The following is a 14,788-nucleotide window of genomic DNA, read 5'->3' as shown; positions in this document are numbered from 1 at the left end:
ACAAAGTTGTTAGACTGACTATAATAATAAATTATTTATTTATACTTATATATCCGAGACCAATTAATTTTGTTAATAACAAAAAAACGAAAAATAAGTAAACTACTTCTCAGAGTTTCGAATAGTGGAAGAGGACACCTTAGCGTCTCCACAGCAAATCAGCCCGATGATGATAGGTTCAATGCTTTTCATCCCACTGTTGACCCTCTCGACATTGACTTGTGTAAGTGAAGAAAGCGTCTCCGGACTAACAACAACTGCCTCAAGAGCCGTGTCTGTTGTGACAGTTCCTGCTGGTGTGTCAATTTCGCACAAACTGACTTTTGCAACGTTTGGAACAACACTTTGAATTTTCAAAACAAAGTTTTCAAGTTGGTTTCGTCGTTTTTCGAATGTAAAGATCTTGTCGCGGCCGGCTTTGTGGACAAGAAGCGCATCGCCAGAAATGCCGATTTCGAAAATTGAGCTACTGGAAAAGAGTCCAGACTGCAAAAGACTGTAATGTCCACAGTGAAGACGGTCGAACGTCCCTCCCATTCCAACTTTTTTGTATAATGGATAAATTGGTTTTGTTGGGATTGCAATGACTTGTGTAGTGGAGTACTTTGGGTTTAGCTCAAGCAAAAATTGGTAAACAAAAGTGAGACTTTCAGTATATTTCTTATGTGGGATTGTATTTTCTTTGGTTACAAGTTTGATGATGATTGCTTCTGTGATGTCTTTAGGAATGTGTGGCTGCAAGTCGTTTTGTAAAAGTTTTTTCGTAAGTGAGTCGATATCGATTTCCATTGTTTTTTATCAAGTTCGCAAAAACTTTACACACATTAATTTTTTTCAAATGTGTAAAATAAATGTTTAAAGGTTGAATTGTTTAAATATATTTCAATGTGAAAAACATATAAAAAATATATTTAATTAAAACTATAATTTATATAATGTGGATTTTTTTTAATTATTTGGGAATTCAATTAAATTGTATATTTTAAATTTTATATAATAACACCTCTCAATATATAATTTTTATTATCAAATATACCATAATTAAATCTTAATTAGTTTTATAAAAAACAATAAAATATTTATTCAAACAACTCAAAGAAAAAGACACACCATTTTTTTTACATCGAAGAAATGTGTTTAAATATTGTTAAATATGCGAGTGTTCACATTTTGTGAGAGTGACAATACAACAAATTAATATATAGTGTAAGTTTTAGTTAAGTATGGAAAAACAAGACGGTTGTCCAAATTGAAAAAAAATGTTGAGCGTTTAAAAAGAACTTCAAAAATTAAAACTTCATGAGTGGGATAGATATCTTTGGTGATGATAGTAGTGTGGAGTGCAATGGCACTGAGCTTCAGGTTACTCAGAGCGAAGCAATTGAGTCAACGACTGATGCCGATGGTTATTTTGGTTTGGTTTTACTTGATCTTGAAGCAAATAACATGAAGAAGAAGCAATGACAAACAGTTGGTCGGAGTGGTGAGGCTGTAGGGGGGTATACCATAGTATGTCGAATAGGACAGGGGACATTTGGGAGTGTGTATGAAGTGGACAAAAAAGGTGAGCGATATGCGATGAAGATTGTACGCAACAATGAGAGCATGGTGAAGGCGTGCCAACGCGAGGCTGAGGTAGTAAAGGAAGTCGAGAAGGAAGGGCGTGAGTATGTTGTGATGTTGTTGAGTGAGTTCAAGTACAAGGAGCATTATTGCCTTGTGACGGAGTTAATGGAGAAGTCGTTGCGTGTGTTGATGAACACCCGACACTGTGACTACACTGTCTGTGAGTTACAAAAACTCACCACCGATGTATTGAAAGCACTTGACATGTTGCACCGTGTCTGTTCTGTAGTGCATTGTGATATCAAGCCTGACAACATCCTGATAGTCAACAACACTGCAAAGCTTGGAGACTTCGGGAGTGCAGTTCGTCTCCATGAGCGTGAACAGAGTGATGAAATTGGGAGTCGGTTCTATCGAGCGCCCGAAGTGATGGTGGGTAACAAATTTGACACGAAATATGACATGTGGAGTGTAGGTGTAATGCTCTACGAAGTTGTTATTGGGTGTGTTCCTTTCAGTGGTGACAGCAACAACGACATGTTATATCACATCATCACGATTAGAGGGCGCATCCCACAAAAGATGGTCCGCGATGGGGTATATGCCAACATTCACTTTGTCGACGAGAACACGTTTCTCCACAATGAAATCGATCCGTTTGGGAAGTGTGTTAATCGGCGCGTCAAGAATGGGTGTGACGGAAAAAAACTGTTTCCAACACTTACACTTCGTGACTTTACACAGCTCATCGACAAGCTGTTAATAGTTGACCCACTCAAACGGGCGTCCGCACAAACTGCACTCGGTTTCGACTTCTGCACAAAGACTTATGAACCGACTCTCGCATTGTCTCAATTCAAAAAGTGATTGTGTTGCATTGCTTTTGTTGGTTTGTCTTCTACTCTAAGTTGGTGCATTTGGCCATCACAACATAACAAATACCTATTTATCAATTAACATCAGAACATGATGGAGTTGGACACCTTCTCGAAGGCTATTGTTGTCGAACTTCCGTGACCCGTAACTACGGTAGTCTTACCTGGGAGTTTGAACAAAATCTCAGTGATCGAGTTCTTAAGTTTGGCGAAGTCGTATCCCCACATTTCCGTCTTGCCATAACTCTCTCTGAAAAGTGTATCGCCTGCGATTAGTAAGTCTAGTTCTTCAAAATAGAGACATGATGAACCCGGTGAGTGTCCTGGTGTGTGTATCACCAGAGCACACGTTCCAATTCCATCTATAACATTTCTGTCTTTGACTGTTCTGTCGATTGTAGCAACTTTCTCTATCTTGATCCCAAAGAAGTTCTGTTGCTTTTTCATGTCGTAGTACATTTCCACGTCCTTCTCGTTGATGATGAGTGGTGCTTCTGTGATACGTTTAATCTCTGTTGATCCAACAACGTGGTCAAAGTGTCCATGTGTGAAAAAGACGCCAACACACTTTGTTAATCCCATCTTCTTCGCCTTTTCGACAACCTTCTCGGCGTCGCCCCCAACGTCGCACAGAATGTACGTCTTCAGTTCCAAATTTCCGATTATGGTGCAATTTGTCTGGACCATGCCTGTTGGCATAAAGGAGTAAACAAACTTGTTTTTGTTGGTCATGCTTTTTGAGTTCATATTTGTTTGTTATATCCAATGGTAAATTTCTTTTCAGAATTTTCATACTACTTAAGACATTACAATGATTGTTATATAACTCTTTGATTATAAAAAACCATCACAATCAAATCAGAATAACAAACCCAAAAATGGAGAAGTAGGCACAAAAAATTATTTCTTGCAAATAAGACAAGTTATAAAAAAATAAGAAAATAAGGTTAAAAAGATAATTCATTAAAACGCACATTTAAGCAATAAACCAGAATAAAAAGGTGGATGTCAGTCGATGTGCTCTTCCACCATCTCAACGGGTTCGTCGTTCAACTCGACTTGTTGGAAGAAGATGTTGTTAACAAACTTTGGTAGTTCAAGAGGCCTCCAGTTGTAATACATTGGAAAGACATCCTCAAACCAATAAAAGATATGGCCAAAGACAATTCCATAGATGTCATCCATCCCATCGTGGAACAACAATGTGTCCAATAACAATAGAATCCAAGGAAAATATACAAGTTTAACAACAACAAAAAGCATCATACCAACATTCTCTAAAGATGAGTCGTATCATTTTTAAGCTTATAATTTCAACACACCAATTGTTAATAAGTAATAACAAATAAATAATTTGATAGAATGGGTATAACATATTGAAATGACAAACGGTCTCTGTTGCGCTTACTCCAGACGTAAACAAGAAAGAATTTGAGGGAGCTGTACAATAGTGGAAGTTGGGCAGGAACGTAGCCAACAAAGTAAACAAAGAGAGAACAACATATTATGGCAAATCCCCCCAAAAAGATCATCCAAAGGTAATGTAACCAATTTCTACAGGTTTGCTCGAGCGCGTCAGAAACTTGCATTCTATCTGTGAGTGCGTTTTTCTTTAAAAGGAATATAATAAATGCTTACAAGAGTATACAACAAACGTAAAGAGGACGTTGAAAATGAAGTATAAGTCAAAGTTCTCTGAAAGGACCAAGAAAGAAGTGACAAGTCGCCAAACCTCTCCATCGAGAATCGCTGATGCATCGAAAACAAGTGATGAGATGTGAACCACATTTGCTTTAATCAACACAAATACCCCAACTACAGAAATGATGTAAGCTCGTGTGACAGGTGCTATCGAGAAAAAAACAGCGTCCATAAGCTCGTTCATTTTATTATTTCCAGTTTCACATTTTTAATAAAACTGCAAGAACATTTTTATAACAAACAGCATAATATTTGTTATAAATATCATTTTTAAAACAATAATTAAAATTTTATTGTTTATTCTTCTTTATAATTCAATTATAACAAAAAAATACCATTTATAAATTAATTTATTAAAATACAATTAATTATAGTTTTCAATGATTAGATATTATAATTCATTAATGATTGATAATTATAATTTTTTTAATAAGAATTATATTGTAAAAAAAGTTGTGAGTAAAAGTTGTGGTGTGTATTTTTTACAAAGTTAATGTCTGTTCGCCGACTTTTGATTTAATAAATACGTCGACGATTTTCAAAGAGATTCAAAGGTCGTTGAACAGCTTAAAAAACAATTTAACTTAATTGATACTAATTCTGATTGATAAAACTTATAATTTATATTTGCAATATATATTATTGTTCAGTTATATTCATTTTAGTTGATATACTTCAATACTTATTCTATAACCACAATGTAATAACGAAAAAAAATAAAAACAATAATAACTAGATAAAAAAACAATAAGTTATTCTTGATATAATCATTTATTATGTCCAAATTTTCATCTCGAATAAAACAATACTCAACAGTTTATTTTGTACTCTTATAAAACATGTTTGAGTAACTACCATTTTATTTGATTATGCCATAAAAATACCAAAAAATTATAGTTTTTCGGTAAGTATATATTTTAATTGAATATGACGTGTTTGAATAATAACGACCCCTTTGAAAAAAACAATGGTGATATTTAACTCAAAAAAAGATCTTTAAAAAAGCAATGAGTGCATCAAACAAAGGGAACGGGGAACCCGAAGGGTGCGTCCAATGGGCGGACGACGAGATTCAAACGCTCCGCACAAACATGGAGAACAATCCAAAGAACCGCTGTTCCGACTTGAAGAGGTATACCCTTCTTTTGACCAACCTCCCCCACAAGAGACTAAGAGATGTAGCAACACGTGTGAAATTCATCGAGTACACTGAGGCAGGGGGAACACTAGGTTGGGCGGAATTTTGCAGAGATAAAAACTTGGCTCGTCCGCTCCATACAAATACTTCAGGGAAAGCACATAATTCGTCCAGTCAGGAGAGCGACGACGTTGAAAGCTCTTCAGTGAAAGGAAAACCAACAGGACGGATGACACCAATGATGGATTCAATCGAAAATGTGTTGGGCTCTATACAAGATGATACCCCAAATTCACCCGAACCAAAACACCCCCCTTCATCACAACAGACTTTACAGATACAGGTACAGCCAACTCAACCTTCAAAGAGGCAAACCAAAGCCAAAAACATTCGAAAAGGAAAGACAACAAATGGGCCAATATCAACATCAAAAAGTCCAAAGGAGGAATTCAAGGAAGTTGTTGCTATGAAACAAGTACCTTTCACAAATGCACCTCCACCCCCTGTACAAAAACAACAAGTTACACCTCAAACAACCACTCAACCAATTCAGCAACCACTCCCAATTCAAAGCATCCCTTCGATCAAAATTGCACAGACCCTCCAACCACAATGTCAACAAATTCAACAAGTACCACAAGAACTTCAACAACAACCCCAACAAACAAAAACTGAAGAAAAAACAACAGACCCCGACTTCAAGAATAGGCTGGCAATGATTATGACAAACGCAAACCAAGTGCTCGACTTGTTGTACCAACACGAGCTTGACAGCGGACAAATCTCATTCGAGAACATTAACAACTTCCTTGTCTATGTACAACAGATTTCTCAATTCACAGAAGAGCTTGCTAAGCCATACAACCTCCCGACCATGTTTATGATCCCTTACTCGATGAATGAAATCCAGCAACTTGTCCAAGCTCCACAACTCATTAAGATGTATGACCAAGCCACTTCGTCATCAATGCAAAGTTCAAATCTATGAACAGATGTTTGTGATTTAGCGTTGGTACTGTTTACTATTCTGACTTTCACGAGTTAATTTCCATTTTTTGGTTGTACACTTTAGTTGTTGTATTCAAACTTTCTATTTCAAATTTAAATAAGTGTATAGAAGTAAGTAAACAATACAGAGTCATTTAGTTAATGTGTTGGTCCAGTTGAGCGATTGGCTATGTTTACACAACCTTTTCCCATACATAAAGCTTGTCCAGAATCAAAAACTTTTTGAAGTGGATGCTCAGAAGTGGGTTTCGACATTCTGGACTCACGTTGTAAGCCGTCTTTAAGCATTGGTGGATGTAGATCTTCCCGTCTGAAAGCCAAAAAGCAGAGTCACATGAAAAGATAAAGCCACCTACAGTACTTGGGTACACTATAAGCCCAACATCGTCTTTGTGATTGTTTTTTTGAACAAAGTCAAGGAGTGTGTGACCAAAGCCGTACACCCGCAACACATTTGTTTTTGTTTTGACGTTTCCGTATTTAGAAGAAGGGGGGATAAGACCCTCTTGTGAAAATCCAAGAAAAAACCCATCTTTGGTAGTCATAGTAACTAAAATGTTACTCCTCCCAACCACTTTTGCATTAAAACTTCTTGAACTGACTTCGTCGAAACTTGAGTCGAAGACAAGGTTATATTCCTTGTTCCAAGCAATCAAATCATTATCAGAACATAATGAATTCTTGAGAATTAAATCATTTTTAATGGATTCTTTCGTTTGTTTTCTAGGAGAAAGAGTGAAATGATTGATCACAGTTTGTGATGGACCAAAGAGTGATTTGTATTTTATCCTTGGTGACTTTTGCTGTTTTGTTGTTGCTGTTCTTGAAGAAAGTGACTCATTTTTTATTGAATTGGGTTGTTGACTTAACAAAAGCTTTGGAACTTGTGGGTTCTTTCTTTTTGTTTTAAGTCTGGGTGAATAAACAATGTTGACATACTCGCTTGTTAATTTAACATCTTCTTTGGTATAAACAGTGTATTCTCGTTTCTTACTTTTTCCTCGGGGAGTTGCCAATGTAAGTTTTAAACGGATCTCCTCTTCTTCTGAGGAGTCAAATTGTTGTATTGTGAATGTCTTTGGTGGACTGATTTTGGTTGATTTATTACCCATTAATTGGTTAGCACTGATTATTTGGAGATCAAAATGATTACATTGTAATCTTTTTGCAAGTTAAAATGATTTGAAGACTCTACCCAAAATAATGAGTGAACTTCAATTGTTTTTAACATCATAACCATGGTTTAGTGCTCATCATAAGATAGTTTGCTTTTGCAAACTTTGGTCTTATCAATCATAGTAAAACTGCAACAAATAGAAAGGTTTGGTTGTGGTCACAAATTTGGGTTGTTTTAATTTTATATAATCAAGTTATTAAAATAAAACTACAATAAAACTATAATTATTACCAAAAATGTTCTAAAATAAAAACAAATAAATTGTTATTAATTGTTTTGTTGGTTATTTTCTTTTATTGATGGTAATATAGTAAATAACACATTAACAATAAAATAATGTCTTTGTTTTTAAATTGATATGTTTATACAGGGATATATAGAAATAATTTGATATTTTTCCCTGTTTGGCTTGTGTTTGGTAAGCACATAATAATATTTTAAAAAAGGGGGGAAATACTTAATAATGTCAAGATTTCCTGTTTTTTTCTGACAACTAAAATATTGTTGAATGTTATTCAAATTGCTAATTGAAATTAGAAATTAATTAAAATTAAAAATAACACAACTAAATAATATTTGCAAAATTGTTATAGAAATGTTTTATTAATTTACATTTGAAAACGACATATTGTGGTATTAAATTATACCCAAATAACAATAAAATCAGTTTTTATAGTTTAAAATAAACTGTCATAATATAATAAGCATTAATTGAATTTTTGATTTTTAATATGTAACTACAAATTATACTTTTGTCATGAGAGTGTTGTTCTTGATTTTTGTTTTTCTGACGTTTGTGAATGCCATTTCATCGTATGACTTCGCTGAAGATGATGACGACGATTTGGAGTTGAACTATGACGATATTGATGATGATTATGAAGATATGTATGACGATGATTTCGACGACGAGTTTGAGGATGATGACATCGAAGATGAGGAAGACGAAATTGAAGAAGAAGAGGACGAGGAGGCTGAGAACGAAGACGATGAAGAGTACGAGTTGACGCAGCGCATGCCGTATTACTATGACCCACTTTATGGGTATGGTATGGGGTATTACGGGTTCAAACACTTCCTTCCAAGTGCGTATCCAATGACACATTACTACCCTCAAAAGCGTTTCCAAGTGCCAACAATGCCATTCTATCCAATGAACTTCTATGCTTAAGAGATGTCTTGCTTCATCTGTTGTTTTATTTTTCTTGCAATTTACTTAGAATCGCATTCAAAGTTCGCTCACACTTTTTTAAGTGTGTTATATATTTTTAATTATAATTAACTATTGTAAAAACTCTTACCATACTTTCTAATTATTTTTACTATAAATTGTAGTTCCAAAACCAAATTTTTCATTTTAATTTCCCGTTCAATATAATTTGCTCTACAAACTATATTGAACTATTAAAATAGTTGAAAACAAAACACACAAACAGACAAACTTACACTTCCACCTTTTTGATAAGATCTGAAAGTCTTTGAACAATAGTGGTGAATGTTGGGCGTTGCTTTGGTAATTTCCAACAGTCCTCAATGAGTTTGTCGAACTCCGGTATTTTAGACTTTGGAATTTGCAACAAGTTGCCACACTTAATGAACAGTCGGATCTCTTCCATGAACTTAAACTGTGGAAACGGCGAACTCAACGTGGAGAGTTCCCAAAGTATCATCCCAAACGAGTACACGTCGCTTTCGACTTCAAAAACACTAGTGTTGACGACCTCTGGCGCAAGCCAAAATGGGCATTCTACTGCCACGCAGTTCTTATAATCAGTACCATATGTAGGCATGCTCTGACCAAAGTCAGTGATCGCAACTTGTGTAATTTCCTGGTCTTCATCGACTTTAAGAACAATATTAGGACTTTTCAGGTCGCGGTGGACAAGTGGTTGTTTTCGAGTAGTAAACAGTTCCATTCCACGAGCAATACTCATACTGATTTGAAGACGGACCCCCCATGATAATGTCTGGTGTTTTGCTATGTAATTGAAAAGTGACCCGCCATTGAAGTACTCCATCACAACGCATAGAGGAGAGAGAATGAAGCCATAGATCTTCGCAACGTAATTCGAGTCGGGAAATTTCATGAACTCGCATTCCCTTATAAATTCCTCGACGGTGTTAATGTAATACTTTTTGTAGTCGTCTCCATTCATAAGCATCCCTTTGATATCAAAAACCGTTTCTTTCACTACCACGTAATCTATCTCTACGTCAGTTCGGATGTCACTTTGTTTCGTCCGTTCAAAGATACAAGGCATGTTCTTCTCGATTTTACCATATTTCTCAATGTCACAAAGTGTATCCATATGACTTTTCTCATAGTCCGTACCACCCGCAACAGAATTGGAATAAATTTCTTTTGACGACTTTTCCGTTTTTAAATTGGAGACATTCGATGAGTCTTTTTTGATGCCTCCCTTCTCATATTTCCCGTCCAATTTCTCTTCTATCAGTTTTTCAAACTTTTTGGTCTTTTCTCTGACACTCTTTTCATTCTTTTTAGCCGCATTTAAATCAACTAAACTTTTGGTTGCTTTCTTTTTCTTTTTGAATTCAGATCGTGGTGATGTCGCGAAAACTCGGACACGTGGAGTTGTGTACAGTTGCGTTTTATCTTCTTGGTGTGCAACTTTGCATTTTTTAATTGTCGAGGACGAGCCGTGTGCAATCACCTCGGTGAGTTCAAAGTCCTCGCTTTCGTACTGATTCCCATTGTTCTCAAGACGCTTCACAAAAAAGTCCCAGCATGACAGTACAAAATGGACGGCATGTTCTTCCACCACTATTGAATAGGTACCAACTTCAATCATCTCATTAATTTGAGTTTCCGTCAATGTATACCACTCTTCATTGCTATCACGTTGGAGGCAGTGCGGGCAAACTATTAGCATCGAAGAGTTCATCAGCGAAAATTGTTTTTGAGCACTTTCCACAATCCACTTGAAATCGTCCCACACATTCGTTGTCATTAAAAACGACTTTTCACTCTCAACTATGATTTTGAGACGTATCGAAACCTTCATTCGCTCAAAATCAAAAGAAACCTTTGCTTGATATGTCGAGCCTTGAATCACAATTTCCCCTAAGAACCCCCCTCGCCACGAATTAATGAGTTTATGCTTAACTGCAAAGATTGAAAGAAACATCATCATAAATTGGAGTGGCAAAAAGTTGAAGGAGTACACCCTCCCTATCTCAACTTCCTTTTTCTCATCAACTTTCCAACAGTTCTCAGGCTCTTTCTCTGACAACCCGTAATAATTGAATATCAAAAATCCCATCGCAGACTTCTTGTTTTGAGATCGCAAAACCTCAAACTTTTCAAGTTCATTTTTCTGGTCATTTGTTACGACGATCTGCTTCATCAGCCGCTTTTTCCCACTTCCAGAAACCACTTTCTTTGGGTGGTTGACATTCATTGGACTTGCAGAGTTAATAGCAAAACTTGTCTTGATAGGAATTTCAATGCTCGACAATTTGAGCATCGTTTGCGATTTGGATGGCGACAACATTCCTACTTTGTCCTTCTCAAGTAAAATCCTTCTCATAAGACTCAAATACGCATCCCGCAAATTCAACCGTTCAAAGAATTCACTTCGGAAAACAAAGACAATATGAAAAAATTCGAGGACGTCCCAAAAGAAGTGTTCTTGTTGTTGTGTAGCTTCTTTGCCAAGAAGCTCAGACATGTTTGTTAATTCCAACCCAGTACGACAGTTGTGTTGGAGTAACAACTCAAATGCCGTTTTGACCATTTCAGTGTCGACAAGACAGAAAATGCATTTCTCGAGCATGTTGTGTTGGTGCATCAGTGAGTAGTTGAATATCACACAAGACGAATCTGTTGGGAAAAGGTATATTTTATTTAGCTTTTGAAGAATTTCAATGAACTTTTGGTGTTGTTCTTCTTTGATCGACATTGTTGTCATCAAATCTTTGATCCAAGAGACTTCTGTGATACCGGGATACATATCAATATATTGCATTTCGTCTATAAGTTTGTTGCATGTTTGTGACACAGCAACCTTCGTTTCATTTGCCGTCTCTTTCATCAATTTTGTTAATTCCTTGACACTCTTCTCTGGCTTCAAGTTATCAAATTGGAAAAAGTCGATCTGTAAGTCGAGGTACTTTGCCTTCAGATTTCTTGCAACTGTGTCGTACTCATTTGTATACAAGTCTTCCTCTGTTTTATAAAACACACAAATGATTGGTTGTCGCACACCCACATATGTAAAGAATCGCAACATTCTCTCAAATGGGTTGGTCTTGTTTTTGTTGTCCTCGCAAACAATAAAAACTGAATTTGCCATCATCACAAATACCCCCATTTGAACATCAAAAATCGACACAACGGATATCGAAAGGAACTTTTCGAGCATTATTGTTGTGCCATTTTCTACTCTTTTCTCCTTTTCCTTTTCTTTGTTTTTCTTTATCAGTTGTCCGACGAGGTCGCACTGATTGTCATCTCCAGTGATATAGAAATGGACGTAATCCTCCCCATTTTTCTTTGCAAGTTTTTCTTTTAAACTTCGTTCAGGGAACAACGACTTCAACTGTGTCGGAAGAGTGACGTTTTCGTCCAGTTCCATTTTCTCCAAATTATTGAGTTTTATCATCATCACTGAAATCTGTCGAAGTGGGTTTTCCTTTAGATTAATTTCAGTGATCTTTGTGAGTAAGAAGAATGAAGGAGGCAAATTATAAAGTTTGTTCTTCGACAAGTTGATCTTCTTCAACTCAGTCAATTTCGAACACGAGCATGGCAAGTGTTCTAAAGCACATCCCGAAAGTCTCAATTCACTGAGTGTGACGGGGAGGTTTTGAATAAAGTCCGTTTTGTCAAGGCCAAGTGTGAGTGATAAATCGAGTAGTGTTATCTGCAAATGTGTCAAATCGGGGACAACTGTATTTTGCCTCAGAAAAAGTCTTTTCAGTGTTGTAGGGAAATAGTCTGCTTTTGGGTGTTGAATATCATTCGAACTCAAGTCGAGTTCGATGAGTGGTAAAGTCGAAACACTTTTATCGATGTTCAATAAGTTATTTCCAGAAATGTTCAGTAGAGTCAACACTCTCATGTTTGACAAAATATCACTTAAAAAAGAAAGTTTGTTATCGGACAAGTCGAGTTCTTTGAGTCCTAAAAATTGTGAAAATTCGGTTGGGAAATCGGTGATGTTGTTCTTAGAAAGTACAAGCCGAGTGGTGTTATTTCCTGTTGGAAAATTTGGCAGCAGTGGGAAGAAGTGAATGTTTTGTTGTGATGCGTCCATGATCCCATTTGAACATGGTTGAAGGAGTTTTGCTGTAGTCATTGGGGAAATAGTGTGTGATTTAAAGAATATTTCGTTGCAGTAATGGATAGTTGTGTTGTTGATAGTGATCACTTCTTCCGTCTTTTTATAAAAAGGGTTTTTGAAGTAATTGAGTCTGTCAAATATCGCATTTTTTATTGACGACTTTGCGTTTTGTGAGAATTCGACAAAGAGTTTTGACGTAGAGTGGTGATGAATGTACTCGAGGAACAATTGGTTGAATTCAAAAAACGACGGATTTCTCTTGTAAATGAGAATGAGTGCAACAATAAAGAACGTAAATGAATGTTTCTGCGCATCGAAATCGTACCGTAATGAACAAAATTCGCATCGCAAAAGTTGAAGAAAGCCATTAATTGTTCGATGATAAGAGTCCATGATTATTTGAATCAAACTTGTGAATATAGCAACATCCGTTTCTTTAATGCCTTGTGGTAGAAGTAAACAGTTTGTCCCCGCATTCAAACACGTCATGATCTCATTGACTTGATTAAAACAATTGTTCAACAATGTGTTTGCCTTCCCCACCAACTCGTTATAGTTGCCAAACTCTTTCGAATTTTTTCCATAGATGACGTTGGTCAAAATATTTTCAAAAACCTTTTCAAATTCTTCTGATCCTTTCATGTGGAAATACACCTCTTTGATTTGGACATTTTCGATTTCTTCGACATCGACTTTTAATTCCGTCAATACCTTTTTTAGTGCTGTCTGTCACTCGTCATTATAATTATATACACTTTTATCACAGATAACACAATAGAACAAACCGGGAGTGGTCAATCGAAGGACACACGCGTCCATTCGTGACAACATGCAACTAACAAATATTTCTCTTCCTCGTTGTTGACATTTTATTGTTGTTGGGAAGAGTGGACAGTTGAGTGGGAGGATGTCAGTATTTAGGTTAAGTTGGTAAGTCCATTTATTTCGGTCGCTTCGTTCCTTCCACGTCGCAGCCAAATTTTCGCGTTCTGAAACTTCGCTTTCACTTAATTTCCCGCCCAGTGGATTGATGTAAATCGACATATGTTCATTCAACGCGTCATCAATTGCAAAATCGACATTTTTAAGCATTTTAGTTGTTGCAAAAAAGGTCATGACAGTATATGTCGATGTAACTATCCGCAGCATTTGTTTGTCGTGGTGTTCACTTACTTTCTTCCAAGCGATGTTGTTGAGTGGCGTTTGTCCAACCAAAAAGAGAATTGCCTTTCTTGACGCATCAAGAGTGACTGATGGGATAAAAACTAGACGATACGACGTGACTGCTAGTTTCCCTGGCACTTGGACTTCCTCTCCAGTGAACGGTTCAGTTAACACAGACAATGGACACCACACATTTGGATACACACACTTCACTGTCTCGCCATCGTACGACTCTTCAGAGTCCATCGAAATAATGTCAATTTTCTTTGGTAACACTGAAAACTTCGGGAAGAGTTCGACAAAGAGTTCTGGAAACTCAAACGATGGGAAAAAGCAGTCGAGAAAAAAGGTACAGCAACTGGTCATTTGTTGTTTGTCTAAACACCCTTCCATATGTTTAATTGTCTCGATCACTTCATTAAAAACAAGTTGAGTGTCGGTGCTACTCAGATACTCCTTGAGTAAAGCTTTGACATTTTTAATGACACTTTCATCAGTAACTTTCTCTGATTTGTCCGAGTCTTTGTCCAAATTAGTCACACTAAGAAAGTCATTTTTGTTCTGTGCAAAAATTCTTGGCGATGTCAAAGTTGGAGAAGAGCCATATGAAATCAACCGTTGCCCTTTTAACATCCGCATGATGTCTTCGACAACGCCTTTTTGAAAAAATGGTTGAGGGAGGGAAGTAAAATATATCTTTAAAACTAATGAAACAATGAATGGGTTTGCCTTCTCGAATAAATTTGGGGAAAGTCCTTTGTCGAACTGTTTCTTAATAACAAAGGCCTTTTGCATATCATCTGTTGAATAATTAGAAAGTGTTGTTATAGCACCTGCAACTGAGTTATAAGCC

General features: G+C 36.4%; 8 protein-coding genes across 8 annotated transcripts; 3 read left to right on the top strand and 5 right to left on the bottom strand.

Moving 5' to 3' along the window:
- Positions 1-102: 102 nt before the first annotated feature.
- EIN_207090 (phosphopantetheine adenylyltransferase, putative) lies at positions 103-789 on the bottom strand (the record flags this gene model as incomplete). The annotated part of the gene is made up of 1 exon (XM_004258395.1): positions 103-789. The coding sequence occupies one exon, from the start codon at positions 787-789 to the stop codon at positions 103-105; it is 687 nt and encodes a 228-aa protein (XP_004258443.1).
- A 510-nt stretch (positions 790-1,299) lies between these two features.
- EIN_207080 (serine/threonine protein kinase prp4, putative) lies at positions 1,300-2,433 on the top strand (the record flags this gene model as incomplete). Its single annotated transcript, XM_004258394.1, has 2 exons — positions 1,300-1,414; positions 1,472-2,433. 2 exons carry the CDS (start codon positions 1,300-1,302, stop codon positions 2,431-2,433), a joined length of 1,077 nt encoding a protein of 358 aa, XP_004258442.1.
- Positions 2,434-2,525: 92 nt separating this feature from the next.
- On the bottom strand, positions 2,526-3,173 carry EIN_207070 (beta lactamase domain, putative; the record flags this gene model as incomplete). Its single annotated transcript, XM_004258393.1, has 1 exon — positions 2,526-3,173. The coding sequence occupies one exon, from the start codon at positions 3,171-3,173 to the stop codon at positions 2,526-2,528; it is 648 nt and encodes a 215-aa protein (XP_004258441.1).
- A 276-nt stretch (positions 3,174-3,449) lies between these two features.
- EIN_207060 (derlin-2.1, putative) lies at positions 3,450-4,326 on the bottom strand (the record flags this gene model as incomplete). The annotated part of the gene is made up of 3 exons (XM_004258392.1): positions 3,450-3,718; positions 3,832-4,031; positions 4,097-4,326. The coding sequence occupies 3 exons, from the start codon at positions 4,324-4,326 to the stop codon at positions 3,450-3,452; spliced, it is 699 nt and encodes a 232-aa protein (XP_004258440.1).
- An 823-nt stretch (positions 4,327-5,149) lies between these two features.
- EIN_207050 (hypothetical protein) lies at positions 5,150-6,268 on the top strand (the record flags this gene model as incomplete). Its single annotated transcript, XM_004258391.1, has 1 exon — positions 5,150-6,268. One exon carries the CDS (start codon positions 5,150-5,152, stop codon positions 6,266-6,268), a length of 1,119 nt encoding a protein of 372 aa, XP_004258439.1.
- A 193-nt stretch (positions 6,269-6,461) lies between these two features.
- Positions 6,462-7,400, bottom strand: EIN_207040 (hypothetical protein; the record flags this gene model as incomplete). The annotated part of the gene is made up of 1 exon (XM_004258390.1): positions 6,462-7,400. The coding sequence occupies one exon, from the start codon at positions 7,398-7,400 to the stop codon at positions 6,462-6,464; it is 939 nt and encodes a 312-aa protein (XP_004258438.1).
- Positions 7,401-8,222: 822 nt separating this feature from the next.
- Positions 8,223-8,636, top strand: EIN_207030 (hypothetical protein; the record flags this gene model as incomplete). Its single annotated transcript, XM_004258389.1, has 1 exon — positions 8,223-8,636. The coding sequence occupies one exon, from the start codon at positions 8,223-8,225 to the stop codon at positions 8,634-8,636; it is 414 nt and encodes a 137-aa protein (XP_004258437.1).
- A 271-nt stretch (positions 8,637-8,907) lies between these two features.
- EIN_207020 (leucine rich repeat containing protein) lies at positions 8,908-14,787 on the bottom strand (the record flags this gene model as incomplete). The annotated part of the gene is made up of 2 exons (XM_004258388.1): positions 8,908-13,493; positions 13,557-14,787. Coding segments are annotated over 2 exons (5,817 nt in total), but the record flags the coding sequence as incomplete, so codon positions are not given.
- Between the last annotated feature and the right edge of the window lies 1 nt (position 14,788).

Source organism: Entamoeba invadens (genome assembly GCF_000330505.1).
Source record: "Entamoeba invadens IP1 unplaced genomic scaffold scaff_1105074725243, whole genome shotgun sequence".
Taxonomy (NCBI): Eukaryota; Evosea; order Mastigamoebida; family Endamoebidae; genus Entamoeba; species Entamoeba invadens.
Note: the sequence above shows the minus strand (reverse complement) of the source record. Positions and strands in the feature narration are given on the sequence as shown.